At 48.5% G+C, this 26,411-nt stretch overlaps 1 protein-coding gene across 3 annotated transcripts in view; it reads right to left on the minus strand.

Moving 5' to 3' along the window:
• The window catches only part of SEL1L3 (SEL1L family member 3), a 100,636-nt gene that overhangs the window by 19,158 nt on the left and 55,067 nt on the right, over window positions 1-26,411 (minus strand). For all 3 annotated transcript variants that reach the window (XM_040966258.1, XM_040966259.1, XM_040966257.1), the window contains exons 10-17: window positions 25,924-26,135; window positions 23,851-24,030; window positions 17,232-17,351; window positions 15,336-15,476; window positions 11,368-11,430; window positions 8,263-8,439; window positions 5,920-6,047; window positions 2,945-3,028 (exon numbers count right to left, since the gene is read on the minus strand). In XM_040966258.1, the coding sequence (XP_040822192.1) occupies window positions 2,945-3,028; window positions 5,920-6,047; window positions 8,263-8,439; window positions 11,368-11,430; window positions 15,336-15,476; window positions 17,232-17,351; window positions 23,851-24,030; window positions 25,924-26,135 (1,105 nt within the window). The remainder of the gene's footprint in view (window positions 1-2,944; window positions 3,029-5,919; window positions 6,048-8,262; window positions 8,440-11,367; window positions 11,431-15,335; window positions 15,477-17,231; window positions 17,352-23,850; window positions 24,031-25,923; window positions 26,136-26,411) is intronic.

Below are 26,411 nucleotides of genomic sequence, written 5' to 3' on the forward strand. Positions count from 1 at the left end.
GGCGTGTGACGTCAACCAGGGCACCAGGTTACGTTTCCAACACGCCAAAGGGAAACTCTCCTCCCAGAGAGGCCGCTCTGGGCACGGGGAGGAGTGGACTGAGAGAAGGCAAAGCATTCGTCATGGTGTTTGCTGCCTTCCCGTTTCCAACGCATACATTTGCAAGTCTTTTATAGCGAGACCTCAGAGGACTCAAGCCTTTGGCTGCTCGCTGTGAACTGAGCACTGGGGCACCTCTGAGCAAGTCCTCAAACAACCATATGATTTTCTCTGTGTGCGCTTTCCTGCCAGTGCCTGGAGGAGCTCAGATGAGAAGGATAAAAAGTCCCGGGCTCTCAGTGGAGCTCGGGACCCCTAACCTAACGTAGAAAGAGGTGAGCCTCTTTCATCCTGAACTTTAGCCTGCCTGCTTGTCTTGCCTCTCGCCTCAAGCTCACTCTAATCTGGCCAACCTCCTGGGCTAGGCATTTAGGACGATGTATTTAAACAAGAACACACAGAGCTTGCAGATGAAACACACATGGGGTAAGACCAAGAGAAAGGCAACATGACAGCTGGCCTCTCCTTTGCTAACTTCTTCCTGTGTCACCAGCAGCCTCAGGCGGGACAGGAGTCTGTACCATGCCCACATTGCAAAGAATCTTTCTCCATTCCAGTCCTCTGGGAAACTATTGATTCTAAAACACACCAGCACTCCAGCGCATCAAACTGACACATGTAATTTGATATTAAAACCCAGAATAAATTCACTCACACAAAAAATGAACAAAAAAGGGTGGGGGGAAATGGGCTGGGGACATTGATGGATGGTTGAGTTCTATTATAGCAAAATAGATGGTGCCTCAAAAAGTCATGTTTCAGGGCAAGGTCTGCACACATCTCTTCCTATTTAACCCCTAACAGGGGCAAGGAGGCGTGAAGAGCAGGCAGAGATGGGAGTCCTCTGCCCCAAACAGATGTTGACAGAGATCTTCCCCATGTAATAGGTACTACGTGCATTTTCCTGTGGACCCTGAGCTGCCTCAAATGTAGCCTGAGACTAATCTTCAGCATGACGTAGCATCCATACCAACACTGGTGAGGACAGAGAGATCTGGACCCACATGGACATGTGGGCAGGGAGTCAGTTGGGGAAACCATTTTGGAAAGCAAGCAGCATTATCTTGTCCCACTGCCTGTGTGACCACTGTGCAACTCAAGAGTAGCGGCATGGAAGTTTATATTGGGAGAGCAGCTCTTGCAATGCATGCCAAGGGATACACAGAAAGACTCCACAGGGCCACAATGTTCTTACAAAACAAACAAACCAAAAAGGAAAGTGAGCCAAATAGCATTACGATGAGGACTGGTAAATAAATTGTGATTGATTATAGCGGGCAGCATGAGTGACACAACAGGGACCAGCACCAACATGCAGGAGCCTTGGAAACACACTGTTCCATTGAAAAAGCAATGGAATGACCATAAATAATATACTTTTACTAACATAAAGGCTGGGAATGAGCCAAACGAGAAGCCATTGTTTATAGACTGACGTATAGCAAAACTATCAAGAAAGCAAGAGGCAGAGAGATACAGAAGATTTGGGATAATGGCTGTTTGTGGGGCGGGACTGAAGCTGGCCGCCATCTGCCGGGATCTTCAGCAGGGCGTGGGCACGATCCTGTGTAGGACATTAGCTTTACAGGTGTGGGTCTTATTGCAATGCCCTGGAACCTGCACACGCAAACCCCATAGAAACATTCTGACGTTCGAACACTCATCTTGCCTTAAGAACTTGCGAGGAGTATAGAGTGGGAAGTTGCGAGGCAAGAAGTGCAGAATGAACCAAAGTCAGATTTGGCAGTCTGGGAAAGTGTGGTTCCCTTGAAACACAGGATATAACATCACAAAGGTTGGAAGGTTGTAACACCATGGGGACAGCAGTTTCATTAAATTCTTTTTCTTTTTTAGCTTCACAGAGTAAAGCTCAGGTAATACATCTTCACAGGACACTAAGAGGTACTCGTATTGGTGTTCACTGTGCCCGTTTCCCCTGCTCTAACTGAGGTTTCTCACTCCCTGTGTGTGATGCTGCCTGGCAGCTGCTAGTGTGGATGTGGGTCAAAAGAGAAAGTGGCATATTTTGGACTTGTATCTTATTGTTAAATTGAGGTCCACATCGGACTGTGGTGGGCATTTGATCTGGTCTGGTGTCTCAGAGGTCGTGAGCGAGGGGAAAGTGCACATTTGCATAGGCTCTGTAGTTACCACCAAAAAGCAGCCAAAAAGTGCGACCCAAGGGAGAGAGAAGACTGAATTCTAGAAAAGACAGAAGAAAATAAAATGAAAAAGGAGAAGTCTAACTGAGTTTGGGGAGTTTGGAGAGGTGTCCCTTATTTGCAACATCAATGAATGTTAATAACGGGACATTCATGAGACGCCATGGGTTTGTCTCAACCCATCCAGCAGAGGGTGGGATTTGTCAACTGCATCCGACCATCAGCGAGGCCAGGCTCCTGGTCAGGCACTTGCAATAAAAAAATCCATGCAAGGACGTAGTGTGAGCTTTACACACAGGGATCTCACTTCCTCCTGTGAAAAAAAATGATCCTAGAGTTTCCGTGGCCTGACACCAAAGTCGCCCTGGGCTGCCTCCAGACTCTAAAATGAGTGGGAACCTGCCTGAGGGAAGAGATGTGAGTGCATCCATTGTCTGTTAACTTGATGACTGTGGACACTCTCTCGAGGACCAATTTCTGTGTATAATTAAACATGGAAATGCTGTGTTTTCCAGTCAACAGTCAATCAGTCCATGAGACACTGAATACCATTATAGGAAGACTGTGATTTCCCTGCCAATTGCCTTTTCAGTTGCCTTTTCCAGACTCCATCTCTAAGACCCTGTGACAGCCTGAAAGTTCAGGGTTGAGGAAGACAGCTCTAATGTGGGTGCCAAGCTTACCAGGAGCCCTCCAGGTAGGCGTTGAGGCCTCTGCGAATGACGTGGCCCAAGTAGCCATTTTTCTCAGCTACGTGCTTTGCCCATCTGAAAAGAGAAGGGAAAAGATGCAAATTGTGGTAAGTTAAATAACCACTTTTTTCTTCATGTGTTCTCGATAAATCCCTTTTGGGGAGTATTTTGCTTGTTAGAATTTTTATAAAGCAACAAACCAGAACTGAATGTTAAAGAGGTAAAGAATATGCATTTGGGGAGTTTTTTTTCACTCAGTGCCGTTTTTAATGAATGTTTAGGAGCTGTCCTTTGTGTACACAAAGGTATGTAAGGCACGTAATAATACACATCTACCAATATGAGAAAAATGTTATCCTAATCAGGAGTTCTGGTCCTCTCTCCATTGAAACATGTTTATGGATTTATTATACAATTTTTCTGTTTTGCTTCTATCCCCTAATACATCCTAGAGGGCTTTCTTTTAATAATGAGCTAGTCTAGTTATAATCTATGAGCTTATAGCTACTAAAACAGTAGCATAAGAATGCATAACTAATAAAGCAACAGAAGGGGGAATAGACTGATTTTTAAGAACACTTATTTAATACAGAGGAAAGACAAAGGCGGCGAGGGGGGAGGGAGGTACCAAAAACATCTCAGGAGAGAGAAATAGGAAATAAATAGTAAAATAGTTGATTTTAAACCAAGTATATTCATAGTTATATTAAGTATAAATGGACTAAATATGCCAATTAAAAACTAAATCTGTCAAACTGAATAAAAAAATTTTAAAAACACAATTATTTGTTGTGTAAAAGAGACAAACATTAAAATTATAGGACAGAAAAAGACAAAACAGTAAAAGAGTAAAAGGCGATATAAAACTTTTTAAAAATAAAATCTTGCATAGCTATCAAAAAATGCAGACAATAAAGCAAAGATATCAGAGAGATAAACACAACACTGTACAGTGACAAAGGGGTAAATCAGAAAGGCAAGTCATTCATAGGACTTTACAACAGAAACAAGATACATCATGTCAACAGACAGAAGTGCAGGGATCATCTCCACACCTGGTGGGAGACTTGGATGTACTTTCTTTAATAATTGATACAATGAGTTAGTAAAAAAAGTCAGAAGGATACAGAAGATCTGAACAGTACAATTACCAAGCCTGATGTAATGACACACATGTAAACACTGTAACCTACCAGTTCAGAAAACATACTCTCCAAGGCCATAATGCAGTTACCAAGGTTGATCACATACTGGTCAAAACGAAAGGCTCAACAAATATCAAGATACTGAAGCCATTCAGAGTATATCTCTGATCACAGTGGATTTAAGCTCAATGTCAAGAAAGGATAAAAAGAAAATCCATGACACAGGAATATTCACACCACACCCTGTATGATTATCCTACATAATTATTTTTTTTTAAAAAGGCTCTATGTTAGTCTACGTCAAGTTTTTAATCACTCAGTCTAGCCCTGTTTGGATCTGGCCCCAAATAACTTTGATAAAATAACCTTTGGGGGGCCCGGCGCAGTGGCACTGTGGTTAAGGTCCTTGCCTTGCACGCCCAGGATCCCATATGGGTGCCGGTTCTAATCCCGGCAGCTCTACCTCCCTTCCAGCTCCCTGCCTGTGGCCTGGGAAAGCAGTCGAGGACGGCCCAAAGCTTTGGGACCCTGCACCCGTGTGGGAGACCCGGAAGAGGCTCCTGGCTTCGGATCGGCATAGCATCGGCCGTTGCGCTCACTTGGGGAGTGAATCATCGGGCGGAAGATCTTCCTCTCTGTCTCTCCTCTCTGTATATCTGCCTTTCCAATAAAAATAAAATAAATCTTAAAAAAAAAAAAAACCTTTGGGGTGGCCAGGCTACAGATGTTAGGTGGTCTGAAGCAGAGGTCAACAGATGCGCTTTGTACCCATGACAAGACAGTAAGGGTCTCTGCTGTAAATTCTTCTTTGTTTTGACAACTTTTTAAAAATATAAAAAGACATTCTTAGCTCTTGGAACTATGCAAAACAGGCACCAGGCCACATCTAATCGGGGGGCTATACTTTGCTAACCCCTGTACAACGTTTGTAGATACACAAGATCACAAACATGCACCTGTGGCCCATCATTCTCCAGGGAGCCACAGCAGGGAAGTGCTCTTCCAAGAAAGATCAAGAAAAGGGTCCAGGCAAAAAGGAGAAGAACCTGACACAGAGCGGACAGAAAGAGAGCCTGCCACCATGATGAGGAGTTAACCTCAGGACCACAGCACTGTCCTCGACAGACTTCAGGAGAGACACCACCAATGAAACACCATGAACAGACTGCTTGAGGGGACTGGGGACCCTGAGACGAGAACTGAGCACCAAGAGGGAACGTGCAGGTCAAGTACTCGGGAAATGGCAAGTACCCAGAGAGCAAGCAAGAGAAAAGGACGACCTGGGAAAGAAGTGCAGAGTAACCACGGTATATACATGGCTTAGTGTGGCCAGCACTCACAGGGTGGCAGTAACGTAACCCCAGAGCTGCTCAAAGAGAGTTCTGACCCAAGAACAGAGTGGGCAGGAAGTGTGGATGAGTGAGAGGGCCGGCTCCTTCACAGGTGGTAGGAAATGGTCTTCTACCATATCTACAATGAATGGTCTTCCCATGCTGCCATCTGGAGAGAGAGGCAGTTTAAAAAAAGCAAAAAATGAAAACACTGAAAGTGATTTGTTTTAGGGAGCAGGAAATAAAGAATGGGAGAGGGATAGGCAGGGTTTTCCTTGTCAGATTATTATTTTTACTTTTAATTATGATTCTTTTTGCATGTTTAGTCATCAAATTTTTGGCTTTTTAAATTGCATACGTGTGTAACAGATAACATTCAAACCTCAATTTTTAAAAAAACAAGAAAAAAGAAGCAAGAATTGTGCTTTTTCAGGCAGCGTGAATGTAGCACATGGGTTTTCTTTGACAGGCACACGTGGCAGATTCTTACACAACAGCCTTCTCGGGGTCTCGGGGGAACGTCTCCAGGTTGCCTGTAATGTAGTACAGGGAGCACCACAAGGTCCCCTCGATGTGTCCACCTTGTGCAGCCTTGTGGAAATACTCTCCCGCCAATGTCTGTAAGAGATGAACACACATCCTGAGCATCAGTGACTGACTAGTCCTCCTGGCTGGGCGGGTTTCACCAGGACCACAGTCATGGGTACTTGAAGCTGGATAGTATCACAGTCTTACAACTTCACCTGGCACTCAGAGAACCAGGTCAAATCCACGGCTCTAGGATGGCATCCCATAGCAGAAGCCTGTGTCTGGGATGGAGGACCTAGCCTTGCCTCCTTGTTGACCCCATACACAGGACAATGTGCAACTGCAGACAGCACTGTCGCCTCAAGTGATCTGCAGAGAGGCCCTGTGAGCTGGGTAGATGGCTGCGGGCAGAAGTTACGCCAGCTGCAAATGCAGGCATTTGCTTTCTGACCTTGCTTAATATCTTTCTGCAAACTCACGTACAAAAATAGCATTTCCAGTAGGAAGGTGAGAATTAGAATATGACAATAATAATCAAAAAAAAAAGCCTCAGATGTGTAGGATGTTCAGTAGACATTGGGAATGCATAAAAATACCCAGCCTTGAGTATAATCAGAGAGGGGGTGGGAGTGACAGGCTAAAACAAACACTTAAGCTGATTACTACTATTTTTCTAAAGCAGTTCCCTCGTGTTCTTTCAAAAGCATGGTTGGGAGTCAGCCAAGCTGCAGTTCAAAGCCCCACTCTGTCCCTGGCTACCTGTGGGGCCTTGGTCAGTCAGTTCATCTCTCCAAACCTCTTCAATTGCAAAACAAGGCTTCTGGCAGATGTGGGCTACGTGAGATGACATATTCTTGAGGCTTTGCTACGTACTTCCTAAAAAATTATTTTCCAGCCCGCTCCCTCCCCCCAGCTGCTGCTGCCACAGGTCATGCCCATCCCCATAAATGCCACCTGCTTTGTGCTTCCACAAATGCCAAACACCTGGAACATGAACATGTCTTCTCCCGTCCTCCTGCACCCCACTCCTAATCCTTCAGCAATTCTAGCTGCCCCCACCTTCAGAATAAACACAGGTGCCAATCCCACCTCAGCCCTTCCATCAATATTGCCCTCATCTAACCTATCTTCTCTCCCACTTGGATTGTTAACCCCAAGCTCCCATCCTTGCCTCATTCCTGTAGAGTCTTCCAAGATCATTGCTGCCCATGCTAGACTCCTCAGGGGTTTCCAACAAACCCAGCAAAGCAGCCGTGACTTAGTGACCTGGGCAACTGCCTTGTCACCCGCCCTTCCTTCTGTGGCTTCCTGCTCCTGCGTTCCCAGCCCCTCTGCTGTTTTTCTAGCACAACAAGCCTGCTTGCTTCTGGAAACCGTCCTGGCTGGTGCCTCCTTCTGGAATGTTCTGTTCCCAGATACCCCCCCCAGATTCTTTGGGACTCTGTACAATATCTCTGGTGCCCCAGTGTCTGTTGTCCGTACCTGTTTGATTTCTCCCCATCATACTGACTTGTTTATGCTTTGTCCTCTACTGAAATGTGAGCCACACTACAGCAGGCTCGGTGCTGTCTGCTGCTGTCTTCCCAGTACCCAAAGAGTGTCTTGCAGAGCAGGGTTCAATCGATCGTGTGGGAGGTAACAGCGCCCGTTTTTATATTAGCATCCATACTAGGATTCACAGAGAGGGTTCTGATGTCACATGAGGCCATTGAAGTGTATGACTCTGAGCAACTTAGCTTCCCAGAGCCTCCACTGCCAATGCTAGAAAATGGCTCTAACCACAGTAGCTATTTTAGAGGCTACTTAGGATGCCCTGGGATTGTGCCTGCACTTGGCATAGGGAAGCGCTTGGTAAGCACCAGAGAGGGGCAGGGCTGTTGCCAAACTTTGTAAACCAGGTAGCCCTAACTGAGCTCACCTCTTCTTGCTCCTTGTAGTAATATCAGCCTTTGATTCACCTCCTGGTTCATGTTCACTTTCTATCACCTGCTCGCAACCCCAAATCCACATCCAAGCCTCCCTCCTCCATGACACCTTCCTGACAACTTTGGTCTTCACTGATTCCCTTTTTCAGAATGTCTGGGTCATGCCACTTATCATACACTTGGCTAAATACTATCCTTTCCTCTTCAATGCCTGACTTCCCAAATGGGCTTCGGAGCTCCTTGAAGACAGGGTCTTGGTCTTGGATTCTGTCCTTCCCCTCTGCCCCTACACGATGGTGCCTGGTCTGGGTGGGGCCTTCAGCACAACTTTGCCAAACACTTGCCTGAGCAGGTGCACAGCTCATCTCCAGTCTACGCACCTGATTCCTCCCAGGAACTCCCGGGAAAATTCCATCCAAATACAGGACCCCAAGGTTGTACGAAGCATCCGGGTTCCCCATTTCTTCTGCTCTGAGCCAGTACTTAGCTGCCTTGGCGTAGTTTTTCTTGAATTTGTGATAATACCACCCCAGGCCATTGACTGCTTGGTGCAACCCCTGTATTTCAGAACAAGGATAAAACTGTTTTTAGTTTTGTTTTCTTAAAAAGAAAAGAAAAAAGAAAAGACAAAGAAATCTAAAGAGATTTGGAAGCAACTGTTGTGGAAGCCTTCCGCCTGAGTCAGAGCGTAATCTTCCTTTTTTCTTTTTTTGGGGCAGATGGCATTAAAGAAATGCTAAGTGCTAGCAAACAGGAGGCCGCCTCAGAGTCCTCCCGTGTGGATCCTCTCCACCCCCTGCCCCGGCTGCTGCTGGGATTTCTGTCTGCCAATGCAGCAGTGCTGCTGGCCCCCAAATCCTTGCTCAGTGCCTGTGTGTTCTTACGCAACACCCTTGTCTACCAAGGGCCTCTGAGTATCGGATAGCATCAACAGTGACCTTGAAATTCATGAGTGCTCTGCTGCAGCACCGGGCCAGAACCTTGCTGTGGCTCTTGTTTTCTTGGTGATCCACCTGCCCTTCTGTTGTTTCCTCTGCCCTAGATGATGACAAACCCTCCAAGGGATGTAACCATGACATTCTAGTCACAAGGCACAGGTGCTTCATGTCTGCGCAACATCCCTAGTTCTAACAAGGACTACAGAGTGGCTGAAGCAGAAAGGGAGGGCAGAGGAGAAGTAGGGCTTCCAGAACTGAGTCTGAATGTGGAGCTGACAGCAGGAGGAGCCCGCTCATGTCCACTTAACCTCAGCCTCTCTGTTCTCGCTGATTGCATTCTAGCAGCTGCTGTCCTCTGCTTTGCCCACATGTTCCCACTGGCTTCCAGACAGCAGCCTCCAGCTGGGTGGTCAGGAGCCCTGCAAGGATGGGAGCATCCTGATGGAGCCTCCTGCCCAGCCAGGAGACATCTGTGTTTTTACCTGGGCACAGAACACTCTCAACCCTCACTTCTGGCTACAAGCACAAGACCATGAGTACACAGCAGGGAGGGAAAGACTGAGGTGCCAATAGTGCCCGGACAGCAAATGTGTGAAGACCAAGGCTAAGCATGGAACCCCAGCTCTCTGTTCTCCCCCGTCACCAGGGAATGGTGGATGATCCCAAAGGTCAAGTGCCAAGATTCCTAGCCACAGTCTCTCAAGCCTGCGCAGGCCCTGTGTTGTCCTGTCATACTCCATGTTCCAGGAAGACATGAGAAAAGGAAAGGAGCAATGGAATGGAAGCTCCTTCAGGGCCAGGACCTTGTGCTTCATCCCCAGCAGCTTGGGCACCCAACAAACACTTGATGGGTAAGCCTAGGTCACTCTTGCAATGCTGAGGTCAAACAAAACAGACTACAAATCCTACACTTCCTGAGGCCCCTGAGATATCTGACCTTCAACTTGCAGAACTGTCAGAGCCATGGGAAGGTTAATGTTGCATCAGAAATGGGAGGCAGGCTTGCGTCTCCCAGGAAGTGCTGAAGAATTCCAGGGAGTGCTAGACTAGGTCGCTTTGCAAGGGTTGAGCACCTGCTCCAGTGCAAGCCTGCAGTGAAGTGGCATCTGCAGTCCTCACCCAGAAAGGCCACAGCTCATTCAGATGTCCCTGTTGCACTCCAAGCAGTTTCAGCACTGCTCCTCCAGGAAGTTGCCTGGGAACCCGGTTCAGGAGCCCCACAAGAAAACCTCTCCTACAGCTTCATGCTGATGCTTTGAACACCAGCCAGCTCAGGCCACAGATCTGCCCCTATTTGACTTTGGGCTGCTTCCAAAATCAAATGAAACACAACTTTCACCACAGTGTCTGACAGAGGATAGGGGCTTAATGAATTCTTGCTGAGTGGCCATCGTGTAATACGGTTTAAGGGCATGATGACTCCAGACTGTAGGGGGCTACACGACCCTAATTCAGACATAGGCTCTGCTATAAATCCACTGAAAATAAAACACATCAGACATCAGCTCTCACCAGGATGGTTGAAGAGACCTGAATTTCATGCCTGCCAGCAAAACCTATCTCTTCCCCACTGCAGATGCTCTGGACCCAGTGAATTCTGTGAGCATTGTTAAGCTGAGTTTCTACTTCTTCGCTATCCTTTCTGCAGGGCCAGGAACTGGCATGCACATTGGCAGAGTCCCTCTTCTGGGTCATGCAGAACTCTCAGTGCCATGGGAAGGCTAATGCACCACTCAATGCACACACACACACACACGTGGGGAAGAAGCCTGTTGAGTCTCTTCCTGCATGCTCCAGCACCCTGTGTTGGGCAGGGATGCCCTAGGGTAACCTACTGGGTAAGACACCCTAGGGAACAGGTGCACACTGGGAGCCAACATGGTCATAAAGTGCCCTGACAAGGTGGAGAATCACAAATCCACACACAGTCTTCAGGCATGCTTGTGTATGCACCAAGCACGTGTGTGTTTGCCCAACAAGAGGGGTGATGTGCATCTTGGAGTGTGCCCATTCCCAAGCCACAAGGTTTCCTGCATTCTGTAGCACTCTAGAAAATAGCTGCCTGGAAGCACTACCAAAGGACAAAGCAGCACAGAGGCAAAAAAAAAAAAAAGCTATTCCTAAACCTGCAACACACCTGGTCAACAGCTCCATTAACAGCATCAGCAAGGAAAAGGAATTGGACGTGGTAGGGTTAACCTTGGAAGGAATTAGGCTTTGGGTTTTCCTAATACAACAACATTCATTCCAAGTCAATTCCAGGGAACCCTGCTGCTTATTATCAGGGCAGCTGTGATTATAATTTCAGCCTTCAAACAAAATCAGCCCCATTCTAGGGAACAGCAAGTGAATTCAGCTTTTGAATTTAGCTGTGCCCATTGTGGCAGGTTTCTGACCAATCACCGTAAAGCTGGGGACACCAGCCCCTCCCTCCCTGTCCCCTTCCACGCCCCCCAGCCTTGGCTGTGTGGCCAGCATCCCTGGGGAGCAGACTTCCACTGTGACAGTGGGGGTTGGACCCCTCCTCTGGTCATACATGGCAATTACCTTGGAGGCCGCTTTCTTCATCAGTTCCAAGGCAAGCTGTCGGTTCTTTTTCACTCCTTGCCCCTACACATTGATAAACAGCAATGATTACGGAGGAGATAAACCCAGAGCGCACTCAAACACATCACGCAGACTCTTCGGAGATCAATACAAAATACTTAACCATCCAACCCTGCTTAATTGAAAACCTCATCTTAGACATTTCTCCGTGCAGCACTCTCACTTATCACCGCCAGCAGGGTTTTGCTTAGATCCACGGAGCAGGGCACAGCCCTGACCCCCCCCAGCTTAGCAACCCTAGCAAAGCCCCTGTGTCCTGGTGGGGACTGCATTCCTGTCAATCTGCAGCGTCTGCAGGGAGAAGCCGTGAATCAGGGCAAATGAGTTCCGTCATCCTGGAAGTTCTCCTCCAGGGGATTCTCTCATTTGCCAGCCAGATAAAGCTCTTTATCTGTGTAGGACGAACAAGAGTTATTAGACTGTGGCTTGCAGCATCCTTGGTGCTGGTGGAAGTCCCCAAGGCAGAGCACTGCAGCCTCAGGATGGGTGGGACAGGAGACGGGATGCCTCTGGGCCACCTGAAAGCAACCTGCAAAGTCATGAGAGACGAGCAGTCCTCCAGGCACGGAGGCCAGTCCTCGAGACACACAGGACAGTCGAGGACTCCGGGGTTCCTGCCACAGGACAGGAGCTTGTGAGCCACCCAGAGGTGTCTGGGTGCATCCTTGGGGGAGGGGTTCTCAACAAAATCTGACCATGAGGATGCCAGGCCTGGGGAGTCTGAACCTGTGCTGCTGTGTCCACATGCATCTAGAATCGCCCATAGCCTCCTCTTCCCACAGGTCACAAGGGAAGCTCCTAGACCTGGAGGCAGTGGCTTACAGTGGTGCAGGCATGCGTGTGCTGATCTTAGTCCAGGCTCTGAATCTTAGTCCAGGCTCTGACGTGTGTGAGATACACAAAATGATACAAAGTCCACTCAAAGGTGAGCACGTGAGTACCCACCTGCCTCTGAACAGGGGTTGTCCCACCCATTTTAAGGGACCAGAGCATTGCCCAAAGGGAGGAGAGTGGGAGAAGGGAGAGTGAACTGGGCTCAGCTCAGCCCATGGCAAATGACAGTTCCCCAATTGTCGGCCTCTTATAGGAGGCTGGGGGGGGGAGGGGAGTGGTGCTGCTCCATGCGTGAAGCCACCTGGGAATTTAAGGCACCTCCATGAATTCCATATGAATCATATCCATATTTTCATGGCATCCCCTTTTAGGACCCAGATGAAGGAAGTGCATCTTGGAACAGGTAGAGAGACAGCATCACAGTAGGAAGCCTGCGGAGATTTCCAGCTCATGTAGACCTTTCCAGCTGCCCAGTTACACCCCACCGGCAGGGCCGCACATGACCCTGCTCTGCCAAGAGAGCAGCTATCAATGGTCGTCACGCTTAGCCCTGACGACAGCACCAGCCAACGTTCGTGCTCTCAGTTACTAAGCACTGCCAGTCCATTCTCACATTCACAGTGCGAATGAGAAGCAGAGGCAGGACTGGAACCCAGGCAGCTGGATTCCTGAGTCCAAGCTGATAGCCAGTACAGACTACCTTCCTCCTGGGCGTCTCTAGTGCTACAAGCAGCAAATGCAACAGCTCAGAACCTCCTTGCAAGATTCTGCAAACTCACAGGGGATGCCTGACTCCACATTTTTCAGGACCCAAAAATAAAACTGTGAATCTAACCAGAGGCACTGAGTTTCGACTTGCCTTAAGCTACCTACTTCATGCAATCGATGAGCTGAGGCCAACGGGAGGATGAAACACTCTTTAGAAGTGCACCCTGATTTCATTTCATTAGAAGGAGAGGGAAGAGGAAAGGGCAAGGAAGGAACTTGGAGCAACCGGATGGGGAACAAGAAGAATCAGTCTGGACTTCTGAAAAAGTGTCAGAAAAACCAGAATCACAGATATTAAACTGAGCCCCACATTAACCTCTGGCTTCTTTCTGGCAGGCTTATTCAAAGCCTTGCAGGGGGAGCTGCAACGGCAACTCAGATAGTCGGATCCTTAGGGCAGGGATGTCTCCCTGATGCTTGCTATTTAACCAGAAGTGGGATGCCTTCTTGCACAAAGAACCGACATAACACAAGGATGTGGGCAGTGCAGGAAGCTGTTAGGAGACAGAAATGTTAGGTCCTGGGAGGTAAAGTGTTCAGTAACTACCCTCTAAAGCCACTGGCAGAGGACAGCTGCTACTGTTGAAGGTGAAACCTTGTCCTTATGTGGATGCACTCAGCCACCTTGGACAAAGCCCAGCCACCAGCCTGGCGCCATCTTAGCCTACCTATATTATCTAGGTGCCCTCTAATGTAACCGAATGTGCTTCCCTTTCTTTATTCTTGGAAAGCCTGTTTTCTGCATGAGGTTCTTTGACAGGAAATACACTTGAAGTAAATTCCTTGCCAGAGATTCAATTCTACTGTGAGATGAACAAGGGGATTCTTTCATCACACCTAGAGACAGCTCAGCTAAAAATGCAGGAAAACAAACAACAACAACAAAAACATGCTAACATTTGGAAAGTCCGACGGCAGCCAGCTCTGCCTCCTGCATTGTTTATTTGTGCATTCACCTCTCCCTCTAGCTTACGAGCTCCTGATGGGTGCCACCTGCCTGATCTGTGCCTCTTACTTCTCCATACTTTGGACAAAGACCAGTCTCAGATGAGCAGCCTGTACCATCTCAGTCCTCCCCCTAACCCTGCAGCATGTGGGCCAGGAACATGACCCATGCATTTGTATGTCCCTCCATGTAGCAGGGCAGGGCATTTGTCAGTTCTAAAAGATGCCTATTGCATAAACACATGAATGCCTTGACAGATGGCAGCGATTCAAATCATTCTGATGTTGATTTGAAGCTGGAAAGTGAAGAGCTGGAAAACATCACAAGCAGGAGGTTTTGGGGGTTGATAAGGTTTAGGGGGTTAGGAGTGCAGCAGAAGTCCTGGTTGGTAACCAGTGAGCAGCCACAGCTGCGGCTCTGAAGGGAGCCTGGCTGTGGAAGTCCACGCCCCAGTTCCAAGGCATGGCCTCCAGGCAACAGCTGCATTTGTTGGGAACCAAGAACTGGCTGACCTAAAACAAAGCATTTTACTTCCCTGAGCTTAATGAGTGTGTATTCTGCGTTGGAGGTGCGGCCAGACTGCCTGGGTCCCCATCTCAGGTCTGGAGGCATCAACTGGGAAACCCCGGACAACTTACAAAACCTTTCTGTGCCTCCAACGCTAAGTCTACAGAGATCCGAACACACACTAAGTCCCTATCTTGTAAGCTCGTTGTGAGCATTAAGCACATTTCTCCATACAAAGCAGGGAACATGCATTCAGTCCATCAATGTGAATGATGACTGGTTTGGGTAATACATGCAGCATGCCACAGTTCTCAAAGTTCACTGGTGTTTCATGGCCATTAGACCTCACAACTCCAAGGACACACAGGACAGTGGCAGGAGTGGTGGCCTCACTTCCTCCTCTCTCTCCTGGGATGTTTCTACTCTACCTTCCCCCCATTCTGTTGGCTTCAAACCAAGATCTTTGTTTGCATCAACAGGACTGTTGGGATCCAGCCCAAATGTGCATTTTGTTAAAGCCATAATTCAATGAGATCTCTGCCTGGTGGCAAATTCGTAGCACCTCTGGGGGGCTGGAGGCCGGGCACCAACCCATAAAACACAGTGTCTCTGTCAGAAGCCACAGCCCTTGCAAAAGTACAGAGAATTCAGGTGCCAGACATAGGATAGCTGATCATAAACAAGACCCTGATTCTGCCTGTTGAGCCAATATCCCTGCCCACGGAAAGCACCAGGAGTCTGCCCGGAGTTTCTGCAATTAGAGTCCTTGTTTGCTTGCAACGCCCACAGGAAACCGCTCAGGAAGTCTCTTATCAGAATTGCACAATTTCAGCAGGCATCAAGTGATGCGTACCTTGAATAGTACAATGGCATAGTCATATATCAGCGCCGGGTCCTCGGTCTCCAGGGCTCCCTTGGCGTACCACTCGATGGCAGCTTCTGGATTCTTAGCCACACCTTGCTGCCCCCAGAAGAGCATCTGGGCTAGTCGTTGCTTAAAGACAATAGCAAAGAGTAGTGACTTCCCTGTACAAAGCTTAATGCAAGACTTTGAAGGTGACAGGGCAAACCTTGTTTAAAATGTTTTGGATGAAGACTCAAGAATGGGCTAGTCATTTTTATCTTCCAGGTAGGTGCTGAGTCCTGAGTCCTGAGCTTATAAATATAGACTACTGGGACTGATGTTGGGGTATAGCTCCTTAAGCTGCCACTTGCAACTCCAGCATTTCGTATCAGAGCTCCAGGTAGAATCCTGGCTGCTCCACTTCCCTGACTGCTGCGTGCCAACATGCCAGGGAAAGCAGCAGGAGATGTCTCAAGTACTTGGGCTCCTGCCACCTACACAAGAGACTTAGATGGAGTTCTGGGTTTCTGACTTCAGCCAGGTCCGGCCCCGATTGTTGTGGCCACTGAGGGAAAGATCTCTTTTCCTCTGTCTCTTCCTCTCTATTACTTTGACTTTCAAATAAATAAATAAAACAACCCACGAGCCTTGAGCACAAACAGCAAATGGTGTGAGTGTGCATGCAGTGCCCCCAGGGCCAGAATTGGATGCTACTGGCTGGACTCTGGTCCCCAACTCCCAAGTGTCTCCTTTTGCCAAACGCCCTACGCCTGGGGAGGCGAGGCCTGGCTTTCTGGCCTTGTAATTACAGAAGATGTCTCTTCACACTCACATCACTGCAGGCATCCCTCTACAGTGCTCACCCCTATTACGTCATTTGTCTACCTTGACCCTGCCCCAACCTTCATTCTGCAGAGCCCAGCACACGTCCATGGAAGCTGCTGTACAGACACTGAGTGCACGAAGGCAGCAGGAGGTGTCATCGCTGGGGAGGCTCATGTAAGCTCTGGGGCCTCGAGACACAGGCTCTGGGACTGCTCTTTCAGAATAAAGCACCAGAATTCCTTTTGACTGGGGAAGTTCCAGGCAGGGAACAGGTGCCTAAGAATGGGGAAAGGTGTCAACCATTTTTGGCATCTTTGCCCTGTGTGGGACCTCTTTGTTTTTCTTTCTTCCTACTTCTCCTCTCCTCCCAAATATTTGTAACTCCTGGAACACTTGGAAGGTCTTTACAGAGGAAAACCTGTTACACAAGAACCCATCAACTACTGACTTGGTTAGTGCCTTTGATTCATGTCCCGGTTCCTGCCCTTCCCGGATTCTGGTCTTCTGCCTGTGTAGTGGCCCAGGATCCACTTCCTGGAAGCACTACGTCCAAGCTAAAAGCAGCCTCTGGGAAATAAACTTTCCTCCTAATGCAGTCAGCCTTACATTCCCATGACGGCTGTGCTTCATAATGAAATCAACTGGAGCCACCAGAGGGGACGTTTGCCCAGCCTTCTGCCTTCCTGTGCTAAGAGGCAAGGCTGATCCCCTTGCCCCAACACACCATGTCTTGTTGTTCTCCCAGCTGACTTCACGGCCTTCTCAGTACCCGTCTGATTTCTCCTACACTCCAAGGCATTCCGTTTTCCTCTCTGATGCACGCAGCACAATGTCTGGCAGGAGTCTTCAGGGCTGCTCACAAATATTGTGGCACCTTGTCCATCTGGGTGAGTGATGGAACTACACCTGCTGCACTTGAAGTCGACAGGGGCTGTGGGATTTGCTTGGTTCAGTGAGATAGCAGAGACTCTGTCAACCCCCATCACACAAGTAGTGAGAACAAGTAATGCTTGGTTTGGGAGGAGCTGGTTTGATCCACTGCCGCAGATGGAATTCCCAGGACAGGGGCTGAGCGCTCACCTGCGCGGCAGCGTTGCCACGGGTGGCTTCGTGCTTCAGCCACATAAAGACGTCGCCATCCTCCTTGGTCTGCACCTTGAGTGTTTCATCATCTTTCAGTCGAATGGTTTCAACATATGCCTGCAAAGCAAGAAGGGAAAGAGGGAGGGAGAGGAGAAAAGGTGGCAGGACAGGAAGGGATCAGTCAGATGCCACAGGCATGCAAAAGACAAGACATTAGTACAAACCCAGCAACTGCTCGAGCAGACACTAACTGACTGATTGAAATACATGGCAGACTTACAATGTCGCAAGATCAAATTTTTCTTAAATGCCTGCATCGTGTCTCACGTACACCTAAATGAGTACCCGTTCTTATCACAGCATTTGCCTTATAAATAGTCATTTTTTTTTCTACTTCCTAGTGCCCAGGCTTGCTTAGAATTCCACTCAAGCCATTGGTTTCAATCACACATATACACACACAGATGTACATGCTGTCCCAAAGTTAAATCAATACGTACTAACTATTACAGTCTAATTTCACCCCCAAGTATCTACCATTCACTGCAAGGCCAACCCATTTTATTTTACAGATTCAACTTACACTATCTCTTGATTATTTTGAAAGTTGTTTTGTTTGTTCTCTTGTTTTAACATCTATTCTGAAAAGAAGAGGGCCTGTTAACTCTGCAGGTGGGAGAGAGAATGTTCTGGAAGCACTCACTCGTGAAAAAACCCAAGGGGAATATTGACAAGAGGTTTGGTGCACACTGCCCTCCTGGGTGGCTGACTCCTTTGAAGAAAATGACACGTCTGGAGGCAGACATTCGGGTTGTTGGTTACCAATCTGGCGCTGCTGCTTCACAGTCTCCTGTTCCGTGGGCTGAAGTCTCCCAGCACTGAGAGCGGATCGTAGAAGGGCCTTGGAGAGGCTGCTGCCAAACAGGATCTCGGCTAGCTTGGGAAAGACGTCTTGGCGACAAGGACTCAGACTTGATTTCTCTTCAGACCATCTTGGTTACTTAGCTAGTAAAAGTGCTTAAAAGTCGCAAGCTCCGGGTTCCAGCACCACCCCCGGGACATGGCTTAGCTACCTCCCATACTGTGTGCCCTGTAGAGGTGGGGGAGTCCCTCCAATGGGATGTAGGGAGCTGAGACTTGGGTCCCTTCCTGCTGACTGCCTCACCTGCAGATGCCATCAAGCCGAGTGTGGAAATCAACTCCAGCCGGTGCTGAATAAAAGCTTTCATTTCATCTCACAACACAGCTGCTGAGATGCAGGGATAACTGCCCGGATTTAAACACCAAGACACAGGGAATGCGAAGGGGCTTCCCAGTGTCGCCCTCTAGCAAGCATGGAGGCCTGGACACAACACACCTCCTGCCATCCAGTGCACTCCTTGTCCTGGGGTGGGTGCCTGGCGAGCAAGCGCTTCAGCTCAAGCCCCAGGACACGTGCAGTCTTCCCAGTTCAGCCCAGAATTGGGCTCTGAATGGAATTCTCAGCAAGAGGGTCTCTGTTCAGCAGGGAAGTTTGGGCTTCTCGATTCTGCTCATCTTTCTTTGGCTCCTCCTCTTTCTCCTTTCTCAGAGGATTTGAGTGAAGACGTGTCAAGATGACAGGTGTCCCTCAGCAGGGATGCACGCTCCAGGCTTCTGCGCCTCCCTGAGAGTGACGCTACATCTCTGTAAGCATCCTGTGTGCCAGGCCCTGGTCCAGCCACTCTACCAGATGGTCACCATCAGGATCCCACACCACACATAGAGAAGCTGCAGCCCAGGAGCCTGGCACAGTGCCTGCCGCATCAACATCACTCAACCCAACGGCGGTGCAAATAAGACAGACCTGGTTTCCAATTTAGACTCCACTAAACAGTTGCTGTGTGACGCTGAACAGGTTCTTTGGCTTCTCTGGGTCTGTAGAAATAGAAATAGTCCTTCTACTTCCCTCTTGGGTTGCACTGGAATTCAGTGAGGTGGTTTATGAAAGAGCTGAGCCATAGGCCTGGCACATGGCATGCTCTCAGTCAATAAAAAATCATGATTTTATTTTAGAGTGCTAGTTTACTCTAAAGTATAAAAAGCTAATAGAAGTTAGGGATACTAGCCTTCCTTGCGAATGGTGCCATGGTTCAAAACTGATCCTCTCCCTTCAACTGCCAGCATCTGGTATGGGCGCAGTTCTAGTCTTGATTGCTCCACTTCCCTTCCAGCTCCCTGCTTCTGGCCTGGGAAAGCAACAGAGGGTGGTCCAAGCCTTTGGGACCCTGTACCCACGTAGAAGACTTGGAAGAGGCTCCTGGTTCTTGGCTTTGGATTGGCTTAGCTCTGACCATTGTGGCTATTTGGGGAGGGAATCAGCTGATAGAAGATCTTTCCCTCTGTGTCTCTCCTTCTCCTTATAAATCTGACTTTCAAATAAAAATAAATAAATACAAACACACACACACAAACCCACTAACCCTCTTGTTGATATTGTAACTTTGTATGGCCCAAAGTGTTATGGTGTAGGGATGAAGATCTCCTAAGAGTTGCCTGCTTTAGAAAATAGGAGTGATGGCATTTGGGGAGACAGCAAGGGGGACAGAAACATTTTAAGAGTCCACACTGTGTGTCTGACTCCACGCAGGGCACAGCTCATAGTACACAGTTTAATACACTTGTGCTGTAACAGAGTGTGAGCTGCACATCGTCACAACGTCCATTCTACAAGTGAGAAACTGAGGCAGACAGGGGAGCGGGAGTCCTCCAAGCTTTCTCACTCAGTGGACGGTGAGTCGGGACATGACACACATACCCAGCAAGGCTCCAGAAAGAGGAAAGGGTGTCTGAGAAGCAGTTAAGTAGAAAGAATCGAGGCAAACCTGCATGGGAAAGCAAGGCCCAGGTGACCAGGCAAGGCCAGAAGGGGTGACTAGCATCTTGTAGATGCTGGGGGAGTTGGCAGGCCAAGCTAGGGCCATCTGAAGTAGAGGTTGGGGAGACAGCGGAAAACTGGGTCAAGAACTGTCTCGTATGCCCACTCCCACATGGAGTTAGTTCTCCTGGGCGGCACTTGTCAACGCTCGTTGCACAGTACTACCCTTGGGGAAGGCATCCCCCGAGGCACTCCCCCAGTGTCCTCAGGGGGACTGATTCTAAGACCTCTAGGAACGCTTGAATCATGGACACCCAAGTCGTCATATCAAACAGCACAGCACGTGCATCTCATCTAGCCGTTCCTCCCATAGATTGCAGGATCTCTCAAGGCTACTTAGGAGACCTACTACAATAGCAATGTGATGTCAACATTTATGATTCCATATTATTTGGGGAATAACAATAAGAAAAATCTGTGCATGATCAGTACAGAGGTCATCTCTGCAAATATTTTTGAGCTACGACTGGTGGGATCCCTGTGTGAGGAAGCAAAGTGTTGCCTATGTATATATCCTCTGTGCCTCAACTCCAGCTACCTTCCTCTTCTCCTAAGGACATCGGTCCTCTTGGACTGCGGCTCCAAGGGATGAGAGAGGCCAGAGCTTGGCAGTGGCAGGAGGGATGGAGTGGGAGGGAAGGAGAAAGGACAACAGCCGGTGGGGCCCCGCGGGCTGCTAATGAGAGGATGCAGGGGACCAAAGATGGCCTCCCCAGTTTCCAGCAAGAAAAACGGTGCCAACAGGTGCAGGAAAGGGTGAGATGATCAGCTGTGCTTCCACATGGTGGATGCTATGGCAGAGAAGAGAGAGGGGAAAGGCGAGCCTGGCCCGGGTTAAAGAGCTGATGTGACCAGCATGGGAGCGCAGGAGGAAATCGGGGCTGTGCATGAAGTCCCATCTCTCTAACCAGAAGTAGGGAGACGACATGGAAGGTAGCAACGGGATAGGACTGTGAGGACCAGCTCAGGAGGCACTCATTTGCAATTCAACCCCAAGAAGAAACAGACACCCCCTACCCCCTTCTTTCTGATGATCCCAGAGCGAAAGGACCGTCCGCCTTCATGGTAACACATGGCGAGACGCGAGCTTGCTAATGAAGAGGATGTAATGATGCCGACGGCGTGCTTCATAAAAGAGAACCAGCGACAAGAACTACACAAGGAGCCATTGACAGATCCTTGCTCCGTTAATTAGGGACTGGCTCTTAGTCTCCTCATTTGCTACATGACGCTGGCGAATTAATAGATGTCGCAACAAAAGGACATTTAAATCAATGTATGACACCTGCTTCGAGTCTCAAGAAGCCATTAATTACCCTTGCATAGGAAAATGAGCAGCGGCACTCCTCTCCTAACTGCGTAATTCCTATCTGTGGTTCTTCATCACCCGACTTTCCAGCTGCAAGATGTGTCTTCGCGATTCATCTCCTCTGGTCCTGACCAATTAAACCTTTTCTTTCACAATCATAACACTTCATATGGCAACTCTTCAAAAGCAAAGGAGCCCAAGAACAGCATACGGCTCCTCGCTGCTAATTTATGCTGAATTAGAATTCTTGTAAGTATCGTATAGACATAGAGGACATGATTAACCCATCAGGGTAGAGCAGAAACAGAACTGTATTCTGACTTTGTGCCTTGATTTTTGTAGAAACTGTCTATAAAAATACATATACATTTTAAATTGTAACAACTGATCAACTAGTTGCTATCAAACTGTGGTCAAATGCTGCACATAGCTGGTGACACTGAGGGAATACTAATGCAGATGATGGCACGATGATGGTTATTCAGAAAGGAGTATCATTTAGAGGCAGCCAAATTCTCCTAGACAGCCGTGTGATGCTTTACACCCTGACTCATGTTGAACACTCACTGCCTGCATTTATCTTGAATCATTTATTTCCTAACGGCAGAGACCACTGTTGAGTTCCTTTCCAAAAACCATCCATTCCCACACATCAGAGCATACGTTTTCCTGCACTGTGGATTTCAGAGCACACGCCAGGAGCTGAGCTGGGGACAGGCCATACAGCTTATCGCTCAACAACCCTGCCCTGCCCTGGTTAGGTCTCTCCCTCAGGCCTGCTCACCAGACATGAGAAAATCAAAAGTTTTATGGCATGGACCAGCTCCAAAGTCGGCCACGCAGATACCCGCTGCTTATGGCTGTTGAGACACTGTAGTCACCCCATCAGTTCTTATAGCCAGGGCTGGGGGATTGTACAGGAATACTCTATCATCTGCTAGCTGGCTCTTTCATGATTAGAAAAAAACAAACAAACTACCAACTTCAGGTAGACACCATGTACGCTTTTCAACTTGACCACTTCCAGGGCTGTGACCGGGGAGGGCAGCTGCAACACTGCCCACTCACAGTGGATAAAGACTGGTGGCGTCAGTGTGCTGTCAGCTTTAGGCAGGATCTTTTATTCCCATCCAAAAAGAAGTCTGGAAAAAGCCACACGTGCATTTAATGTAGCAGGATATGATTTTTTTTTTTTTTTAAAGCAAGCATGGGCCGCTGCTTTCTTTGCCTGGCAAGTCACTAACATTTGGGAACCAGTAAAAACTATGGGCTGGGGTCAGTGCCCCCACCCTGTCCAATCGTGACTGAATGGAATCCTCAAGCATTGCATGCTGTGGTCGCCTGGGAGCCCTGGGCTAGCAAGGGTCATGTGACAGGAGCATTTCTGCAGAGCCCAGCATCCCCAAGCGGGGAACGTAGCTTGCTTCTGTCTGTCGTGGACTGCGCTGTCTGGGTTCCATATTGATAGGAGCCTTCCACACCTAGGCCTCCACTCAACTTGGCTCTGCTCACACAAGGACAAGATGTGGGGGCAGAGGGTTGGTAAGCAGTTAGGACTGCATGTGTGATGCTCCCACCCCATACCAGAGTGCCTGAGTTTGGTTGCCACTCCCCTCCTGATGGCAGCTTCCTGCTAAGGCACGCTTTGGAAGAGTCATGATGGTTCAAGAACTTGGTCCTTGCCACCCAAGTGGAAGACCCATACTGAGATCCTGGCTCCTAGCTTCAGCCTGGCCCAGCCTTAGCTGTTGCATAAATTTGGAAAGTAAACCAGATTTCTCCTTTTGTCTTTCAAACATTTATTTTAAACATTTATTTATTTGATTTGCAGAGTTACAGAGAGAGAGAGAGAGAGATCTTCCATCTGCTCGTTCCCTCCAATGTCCACAACAGCTGAGACTGGATCACATCGGAGCCAGGAGCTTCATCTGAGGCTCCTGTGTGGGTAGCAGGAGCTCAATTACTTAGATCAACTTCTGCTGCATTCCCAAGCACATTAGTAGGGAACTGGATCAAAAGTGGAATAGCCAGGACTTGATCTGGTGCCTATTTAGAATGACAACATTGTAAAGTAGCGGTTTAGCCCGCTGCACCACAATGCTGGCCTGACAAATAATTTTCTAAAAGAGATACCTGTTCCTGGTAGATGTTTCCTGCAAAATACAGTATGTCTAAGATTCAATGTATCCTTCTCATACCAGTGTTCCCCCTCGAGGAAACTCCGTGCCTGAATACACACACTGTATACACAAGACACAGGACAAGAAAGGCATTCTTTCCATTCAGTTCCATTCATACTCTGAAGGCAAACAAATATGCCAGCCGCAGGGACAGGCAGACACTCCACGCACACCTGCTCTCAAAGCCACTGTCCTAGGGCCACCATTCCCAACAGGTTCTCCTGCCCGTACCTGATCCCCTTGTAGCGTGTGCTGGTCCAGCGGCGTCTTGGTGGCGATGTTGCTGTAATAGGCGTAGGACAGCTCCCAGTCCAGGGGGTACCCATCCACACCCTGGTAGTGTTTGTACCCAAGGTTCATCGACGAGAGTCTTTCACTGCCCTGGCCTCCAACCAAACTATACAGCATGCCCTGTTCAGAAGACACCGGCAACGTGTTCAGAAGGTTCCAGAAGATAAAAGCCACAAAATCCTAAGACTACAAAGTCATCCATCCCAGTTCCTGTGTAATCCTGGCTGTCCCAGAAATATGCTAGCTTGCTTTTAAGCCAGAAATAAGAAGGCCAAGCCAGCTTGTCACTGACTCACAAATTCCCCGCCAGCTATCCTTCCTAATGGCTGAAAACTGCAAATACCCCGATTTCTGCCTTCTCTGGGTGAAATTTCTGATGTCTCTCCCAGCACCCTTTGCTGTAGCACCCAATGTTCTGGGGATCTCCCTTGTGCTTCTGCTGCATCATTGATGGACTTGTGATTTGAAGAGTGGGTCCCAAACTTGGACTCTCACAGTGTCACTGGCCAGTCCTTGGAGATTGGCTGGTCCAGGTACTTCACTTCATACTTGAGCAAACTGAGGCCTGGGAAGGAGAAGTCATTTGTCCACGATCAGTTAGTCAGTCCCGACAGAGACAGAACTAGAATTTTCTTAGCTGCTCCATGGTGGTGGGGAATGCTTTGGGGAGTTAACCTATCATGCCAGCCACCAGGGCCATCTAAAAAACAGTGACATCACAAACGCTGGAGAGGGACACAGAGCCACTGGGCGGGTCTTGACAATGCTGAGTTTCCCCACGCCAAGGAGAAGCAAGCCTCAAAGTGATCAGCAAAACTGAGCAACCGGGCTAGGCGTGTCATGGCGATTGGGCATCAGGTGCCCAGGTTCAACCGAACTTCTGAGCGTGTGTGGGCAGGTGTGTCTGCAAGACGTGAATGTCTGAAATGCAGTGAGAACAGCAGGCAGCCCTCCACAAGGGCGACAGGCTGAAACAGAACACCGTGGCCCTGATGTCCCCTGCCTGCCTCTTTGAGCCAAAACATTGGCCTTTTCCTGCCTGTGGACTGGGACTCACACCGTAGGCCTCCCCTGGTTCTCGGGACTTTGAACTTGGACTAGAGTGACACCACTGGCTTTCTCCAGTGCACACATGCTGGCAGAGCCTCCCAAACCATTTTCATGGAAGCATGAAAGATAACAGCACCTCCACCAACTTTGTAAACTCCTCCTTTAGAATCTTCAGATAGAGGTAGCTATTGCATCTAGATAGGTGGGCAGAGTTAGTATTTCTATATGCGTACACAGATAGATTTACATAGATAGGCAGATAGGTATGTCCAGATAGACACTATATATAAATATTCTATCAACACATACAGGTATTACACTTAGATGATAAATATTTTAGATAGCTATTGTATCTACATAGATACTATATTTAGATGGATATTAATATAGACAGATATTAGATCTATATAAATAGACAAGAGATTTTAGATAGGCATGATAGATCAATAAATGTTTCCATTGGCTCTGCACTTGCGTGGAACTTTGCCTAACACACTCAGGAAAATGAGATTCTAAAGGTTAGGCACGTTGCCTCATAAAGGTGGATTCCAACTGAAACATCACTCCGTAGCGTGGCTTTCATCTGATGGCAGGAGTACTTGCAGTACCAAACGCCTCCTCTAAACTAAGACACAGGTGGTTCCACAGGCACAACTCAGGCCAGAGGCGCGTGCCCTGGAAGCGTGGGGACCCAGGTAGGCTCCACCCACTCTGTTCCTTAGGGGAGACCCCAGGCAGACGCCTCATACTGTGTCCAGAAGCAAATCAAGTGCCTTTCTGTATTCCCTGGAAAATGTATAAGCTAGCCGATATTTAACCCAGCTCAGGATCATTTTTCTTGAGGGTATATTTTTCAAGGGCTCCAAGGAGCTGCAGCACATTGAGGCACGGTAGGTGCAGCGAGTGCTCCTCTGGGAGCAGACCACAAAAGACCGATGGCCCAGGGCTCCACTGAAAACCTACCTGCAGCGGGTCCCGAGGCATGTTTAATCCAGTTTCATAAAAGACCGTGAGGTAGTAGGAGGCTTTATGATATCCACAGCAGCTGGAATCCATCAGAAGGGGGACGACAGACATAACGTGCTGAAGACCATCGGCGCTGGACAGTCTCTTCACAGCCTTTTCAAATATCCTCCCACCGACTTCTAACACACATCCATCCCGGCTCCTTGGCACTGCAAGCAACACAATTCACAACACCCTCCATGAATCACCGGCATTGACGTGGTGTGTGGGAGGCGTGGGAGGAGCCAATTAAATCAGCTGAGTTATTGATAACGGTAGGGTGCCGGGTAGACGGAAACATGCCACCTTCCAGGCAGGTCAATGAAAACCCTTTGGGGATGCCACCGTATCATTCTCTAAATAGCTTTTTCTCTGGCACTAAATGACAGTCTGGGCTGTTGGGGGAAAGGATGTGCCTTCGAGAGCCGTGTCTGTCTCCAGAGAGT

This window comes from Ochotona curzoniae, unplaced genomic scaffold, assembly GCF_017591425.1.
Source record: "Ochotona curzoniae isolate NIBS_2020 unplaced genomic scaffold, NIBS_Ocur_1.0 scaffold_4505, whole genome shotgun sequence".
NCBI lineage: Eukaryota > Metazoa > Chordata > Mammalia > Lagomorpha > Ochotonidae > Ochotona > Ochotona curzoniae.